Here is a 6,804-nt window from a genome sequence, read left to right on the forward strand (position 1 = left end):
GTCAGAGCTGGCCAGAGCAGAGCAGTAGCAGAGAGGGGGGGCTGTCTGCCTAGGATGGTGGCTGTGAGAGGTATCAGAGAAGGCTTCAGGGAGGAGATGATGCTTGAGCTGGGCATGGAAGGATGAGGGAACCCCCACATCCTCCCACGTGCAAGTCTTCTCTTGGGTCCTGTTGGGTCAGATAGCCTCCTGCCGGGATGGTGAAACCACTATTCATGTATTTGTCTCTTTGGGTTATGAGAAGAACAGGGCTGGTCCAGCTCACATGGAAAGGGTCTCTCGCTAGGCACAGTCTGGCAGGGGTCGGGGATGCTGGAGAGAACTCGGAATACCTCAGGCATCATCGTTATCCCCATGTGCAAAAGCTCGATGATCCCAATCTGTCTTCCCCACCCCTCCACCGCCCCCTGCCGTATGGTGTCTCTACATCTTACTGGGGGAATCTGAGGCTAGGAGGGGCAGAAATAGTCAATCCTCATGTATCAGTTTGCTAGGGCTGCTATGACAAAGTTCCACAGGCTGGGTGGCTTAACAGAAATTTATTTTCTCACAGTTCTGGAGGCTGGAAGTCTGGGGTCAAGGCGTCAGCAGGATTGGTTTCTGGTGAGGGCTGTCTTCCTGGCCCATAGACGGCTGCCTTCTCCTTGTGTCTTCACAACATCGCTCTGTGTGTGTCTGCATCCTCACCTCTTCTTATAAGGACACTGGTCATATTGGATGAGGACCCACCCTCACAGCTTAATTTAAACCCTAGTAGCCTCTTTAAGGATCCTGTCTTCAAATACTGTCATATTTTGAGATACTGAGGGTTAAGATTTCAAGGGCAGGGCACAGTTCAGCCTGTAACACCCCGCCATAAGTCAGAGAAGACGTGGAGAAGCCCCTTTTCTCAGGAGATGGCAGCAAGGGAGAGGGTCCCAGGGCCAGACCCAAATGCCTGAAGACCAAGTCAGAGCCCAGGCCATCAACAGAAAGGCAGCAGACAAACTGGTCTGCTGGGCAAACTGGGGTCAAAACAGAGCTGCAGTGCAGCCTGGGGGCACAGTGGGGCCAGGGTTCAGAACCAGGCCCACGGAACTGTTATGGGCAGCCTGCTGTGGAGGTGAGGGGCAGACAGGAGCCAGTGGGTTTGTGCGTGTGTGTGTGTGTGTGTCCTCCCAGGTCAGTCTGGAGGGCATGGGCACTCCTTAGTGCTGTGTGTCCAAGGTGGGTCCACGCAGTGCCTTTCACCCCGATCTCTCCCCTCTTCCACCTCCAGTCCTGGCCTGACCTCAGTCTCTAAGTTGATCAGCCTCCCTTCTCCCCACCCCACATCTGTCTTCCTTCAAGGAACCTTCCAGTAGCTTTTCCTCCCATGCCATGCTCCATGATATCTGGCGGTCAGAGCTCTGTGCCGAGAGGCAGGCCAGAGTACGGGTTAGCACACATATATGTGTACACTCAAGCACACACTTAGTGTCTCTGAAAACTTGACGGACCATGTATCTATTCATTCCGCCAGTCTTACCTCCTCCCTCTCCAGCCACACCAGAAGGCTTCAAGGGCCTTCCCCACCTCCCAGGGAAAACTGAGGTCCAGAGAGATCAAGCAGGATCCTTTAAGCTCCAGAATAGGTGAGTGGGAGAGCATAGATGAGTGCTAGCGTCTCAGAGACCCACCCTGCTCCACCGCTGAGGAGACTATAGGGCCCCAGCAGGATGGAGTGGTTCATGGTGGTCATGGGAGAGGCTGCTGTGGGCCACAGTGACATAAATATAAAAATTGCAATGCCCTAATGTCAGCTTTTTGGCTCCCTCTTCTGAATGCCAGCTGTTTTCTTGATACAGGTTACTTCCCCTTCCAGGAACTCAGCTTTCTTATCCGCAATGTTGCTAACAGGGTCCAGAGCCCCTAGGCCTGGTGCCAGGAGCCCTCCGCTCTGTGGCCACCCAGTCTCCTCTTGGATGCCCCATTGACAAGGAACTCATTACCCCCAGCATCCCAGTCAGTGCTGGGCTGTTCATTCAGAGAATTTCATTCTTTCAACAAAAATGTATTGAGGCCCTGCTATGTGCCAGGCCATGTTGTAAGCACTAAAATAGAGCAGGAAGCAAAGCCCTGTCTGTGCCCCCATGGAACTTAATTTCTAGTTGGCAGAAACAGACACATGCATATAATATAGAGTTAAGTGGTGGTAAGTGCTACGAAGAAAATGCAACAGGAAAAGGGATAGAGAGAGATCAGCAGCAGGGATGGGGAAAGACAGCGCTACTTTAGATAAATGATCAGGAAGATGTCCCTAAACAAAGATTGATGAGAGAGAGAAAAAAAAAAAGAGAGGGGGAGAGAAACATGTGAATATTAAGGGGAGAAAAATCAAGGCAGGAGGAACGGCAATGCAAAGGCCCTGGGGTAGAAATATTTTCTCAGTATATTCCAAGAACAGCAGATGGTTTGGATGATCCAGGATCTTGGTTTTGCTAGACCAACTCCTCCCCCAGCGGGGTGAGGGGATTCAGGTGGGGGAAGCAGTCACTCTTCCCCAATCCCTTCCTTCATGCCCCTCTGGGTCCGGTGCCCATCTGGTGGTCTCTGCCTCTGCTGTGCCTCCAAGGAATCCAGATGGTCAGTCGTGAAGTTGGAACAGTAAGAGAGGGCAAAGGGGACTAAGCGCCACTTAGCAGCTCTGGGGTCTCCAGGGGATGGATAACAAAGGCAGGGCTAGTCCCCCCCCCCCCCCCACCACCACCTTGTACCTCTGCAGCCTGGATAGTGAGCACTGAGAGCTCACTGACTGCAGCTGCACTTCTCCCAGCGTAGAGGGAGGAGCGTGGGGCCCCACCTTGACCCCAGCACTCAAAGGCCCTGTACCTCCCCATACATGCAGCAGTGCTCCTGCCCTGAGCGGCTCTGCAGGTCCCAGAGGATGTCCTGTTCTTGGTCTTTCAACTACTCTCAATGTCCCTGCGAGGGGGAGGGACTGATGTCACCACTGCAACTTTAGAGGTGGAAACTGAGGCTCAAAATGGAAAGCAACTTGCACAGTGAGTCTGGGGCAGAGAGAGGCCTTGCACTTGAGTCCCAAAGCTGGTTGGTTCGCCTGCTTGCTGCTGCTTCCAAAGCAGGGTCCAAATGTGGATCCTGCATTTCCACAGTCAGCCTCGGGGCCAGCATTCCCCAGGCTGCAGGGACACATTATGAGACCTCAGGCACCAGCCAGAAAGGCTCTCGCCATCTCTGCAAACAACTTCCTGTCCTCATTTGGACTCTGCTGCACACCCCCACCCCACCATCGGTTCCCAGCATTTCTTGCCAATGATTTCCCCACTTGGTCCTAAGGGCCGCTCAGGTCCTCCCGAGCATGCCACAGGAGAAGTGGTGAGAGCACATGCCACGCCTCTTAAAACAACTGACCCCAACGGCCTTTGTCTTACCCCAAGCCTGTTGCCTTATTTTTTGAATAAGGAAGATTACTGCAGATTTTGTTTTAAAGGATATTGAGACCAGAGCCCCAAGAGCAGGGAATTTTTAGTTTACTGCTTTTGCGAGGAACTGGATGTGAAAGTTTGTGAAACTGCCAAGGTTTAATTGACAGTGGTAAAATGATAAATATGCATAAACTGCAAGTAATGTCTAGTACTGACTAGGAGTCTCCTCTTTGGGACGTAGGTCTCTGCAGATCACTCAGTGTAGATCAGCCATGATTTGTTGAAGGCTTTCTTGGTGCAAGGCCAGTTAGGTAACAACTCCTACACAAGGCAGGATGGGAGGTCCCCTCAGAGAAGGACAAAGCTCTGAGGAAACTCCCAGGAGTTGAGGGCACATCTTGGAGGGCTTCACGGAGGAGGTGGCATTGAAGCTGGACCCTGGAGGAAGATTCAGATTTGGATGTGCACAAATAAGAAAGGAGCGAATCTAATTCAGAGGGTGCAGCATGAGCAAAGGAGGGGAGATAAAGCAGCATCTGTGAGTGTGAAGGTCAGTGAGTTGTCCGTCAGCAGGGGACTGGGAGGAGGAGCCCTAGGAGAAAAAGGATCCTGATGCTTTGTGTAGGGGGCCCTGAATGTTACGCTCAGGTACAAAAGGGAGTTTGGGTTTTATTTTGTAAGCAGATGGGAGAACTTCTTTGATGTATACGCATTTGCATTGTGTTGCACAATTTATAGAGTGCTTTCTTATTTGATTCTCAGAAACAAAACAAATGACAACACAGCCTCCTGCAAGACCAGCATTACTGTTATCATTGTCCTGATTTTACAGTTGAGGAATGTGACTCGGGAGGTTCTTGGGGAGATCCAACATAAGATTTCAAACCTCAAGCCTCCACTTGGGTCCTTCCTGTTCCTTGACAGTGTCCAATAAGTTTTGAGCTGGGAGTGAGGGGGGCAACAATGTCTGATTTGCGTCCAGGAGAAAAAACACTCTGGCTGCTGTGTGGGGGAGGAGAATGCCAGGGAGGAGGGGAGACCCTGTTGGCCAGTGGTATGTTGTCATAGCGACAGGAGTGAGGCCAGAATGGGAGCAGGGAGGGAGGATAGGGGCAGCCCAAGGTGGAATTGCCAGAAGTTGGCAGCCTCCTTGGTAGGTGGGGAGAGGGAGTTAAGAGGAGGGAGGAGGCCCATGTTTAGGTGTGCGAGACTGAGAATAAAATTTCCAGTTTATATAGTCTGTGGCCAAAGGGAGAAGGGAGACAGCTGGATACCTGGGGACCCTACACCAGCTGAGACAGCAGGTGCAATACTAAGGAGCTTGGGTTTGAGAGTCAGGGGACCCCAGGTTCGAGTCCCGCTGCTGGCCCCTTTACCCAGGTAACTTGGTTAAATTATTTAAGTGTCTTGCACCTTAGTTCATTTATCTGTAAGATGTTAGAATTGGCACTCAAAAAGGAAGTTACTGATAGAAAACTGGTTGCGTGGAGGGAGATCATAATAATACGTACCTCAAAGGATTGATCTGAGGATGAAAAACACTAACGCCTGTCCCACACGGAGCGCAGTGCAGGTTACACAGGGATCACAGGGACTCTTTTCAGCACCAGAGTCCACTCAGTCCTTTATTTGCACGACTTTGAAAGTCCTCACAATGGCACTTTGAGGCAGAAACAATTTTTATACTTGTTTTACAAGTGAGGACGCTGGGGATAGAACCTCCTGAAGGTTCACAAGGTTTTGCGATGGTATTAGCTTTACCCCTATGTCGCAGGTAAATAAATGAAGCGGCGGCTGAGAGGGTAATTCACATACGAGCAAAGGGGATGCCAGGCTTGGAGCTCGGGGAGCCAGGTCTGAGCCAGGCTACGGGCCCACCGGAGGATGGACAGCCAGGCTGAACTTGCCCAGTTAGAAGAGTGGGCAGCCCTCTGTGGGGTGGGCGAGACGACGCTGGGAGCACCCGGGGGTCCCAGCGTGCCCTCTCCTGACCACCCTGGGCCTCTTTCCTCTGTCTGTCCCCAGCCTCTGGCCGCTCCCACCCGGCCAGCCCCAGCCCGCCGGGGCCGCAGGCCAGCCCGGTGCTGCCGGTCAGCTACCGCCTGTCGCACACGCGGCTGGCCTTCTTCCTGCGGGAGGCGCGGCCCCCGTCACCCGCGGTCGCCAACAGCTCTCTGCAGCGCTCCGAGCCCTTCGTGGTGTTCCAGACCAAGGAGCTGCCGGTCCTCAACGTCTCGCTGGGGCCCTTCAGCACCAGCCAGGTGGTGGCGCGGGAGCTCCTGCAGCCTTCCAGCACCCTGGACATCCCCGAGCGCCTGACGGTGAACTGGAAGGTGCGGGCCTTCATTGTCCGCTCGCGCGTGCCCGCCTCGCAGCCAGTGGCCCAGGTGCTGTTCTACGTGGCCGGCCGGGACTGGGACGACTTCGGCGTCACCGAGCGGCTGCCCTGTGTCCGCCTGCACGCCTTCCGGGATGCCCGGGAAGTCAAGAGCTCCTGCCGCCTCAGCGGGGGCCTGGCCACTTGTCTTGTGCGGGCCGAGTTGCCCCTGGCCTGGTTCGGACCCCCAGCCCCGGCTGCGCCGCCCACGGCCCGCCGGAAGTCCCCGGACGGGCTGGAGCCCGAGGCGACGGGGGAGAGCCAGCAGGCCGAGCTCTACTACACGCTCCACGCCCCTGATGCGTCGGGGGGCTGCGGGGGCTCCCGCCGTGGGGCCGGGCCCGGGGTGGGGGCCCGAGCGGAGAGCCCTACCCAGCACCCCCTCCTGCGCATCGGGAGCATCAGCCTGTTCCGCCCACCCCCCAGGAGGACCCTGCAGGAGCACAGGCTGGACAGCAACCTGATGATCCGCTTGCCAGACCGGCCCCTCAAGCCCGGGGAAGTGCTCAGCATCCTCCTCTATCTGGCCCCCAACTCCTCCTCGCCCTCCAGCCCCAGCGTGGAGCACTTTACACTCAGGTAGTAGGGAAGATGGGTGGGGATCTGGTTTCCCTTCCAAGATCAAATGCATACCTGACTCCTTGTGGGTGGGCGGGAGGGGGGACCTCCCAGCTGTATCCCTGTCCAGCATCCTAATCCTGAGTCTGTCATTTAGCACTTGAGCAACCTCAGGAAGATACCTCGCTTATTGGAGCCACAGTGCTCTTATCTGTCTAATGGCAACAAACATTCCTGCCCCTATTTCTGGATCTCATAGAAATGGCATCATGGTAAAGAGGAAATATCAGTTTCACAATCATAAATGTCCAGAAAAATAGAACTGGGACTAGAAGGGCCCTTAGACATTTTACAGACAAGGAGACTGAGGCCAAGAAAAATGGGCACCAGAGAGCAGCCTCTTGGCTGGGAGCCAACAGAAGCGTGTGTGTGTGTGTGTGTGTGTGTGTGTGTGTGTGTGTG

At 54.4% G+C, this 6,804-nt stretch overlaps 1 protein-coding gene across 2 annotated transcripts in view; it reads left to right on the plus strand.

The window, feature by feature from the left end:
* Positions 1-6,804, plus strand: part of TMEM132E (transmembrane protein 132E) — a 59,450-nt gene that overhangs the window by 40,866 nt on the left and 11,780 nt on the right. The window contains exons 2-3 of one of the 2 annotated variants that reach the window (XM_023192888.2): positions 5,433-5,890; positions 6,161-6,363. In XM_023192888.2, coding sequence (XP_023048656.2) covers positions 5,433-5,890; positions 6,161-6,363 — 661 coding nt within the window. Of the gene's footprint in view, positions 1-5,432; positions 6,364-6,804 lie in introns of both variants that reach the window. The other variant, XM_023192887.3, reaches the window with a different exon arrangement.

This window comes from Piliocolobus tephrosceles, chromosome 16, assembly GCF_002776525.5.
Source record: "Piliocolobus tephrosceles isolate RC106 chromosome 16, ASM277652v3, whole genome shotgun sequence".
NCBI classification, from domain to species: Eukaryota; Metazoa; Chordata; class Mammalia; order Primates; family Cercopithecidae; genus Piliocolobus; species Piliocolobus tephrosceles.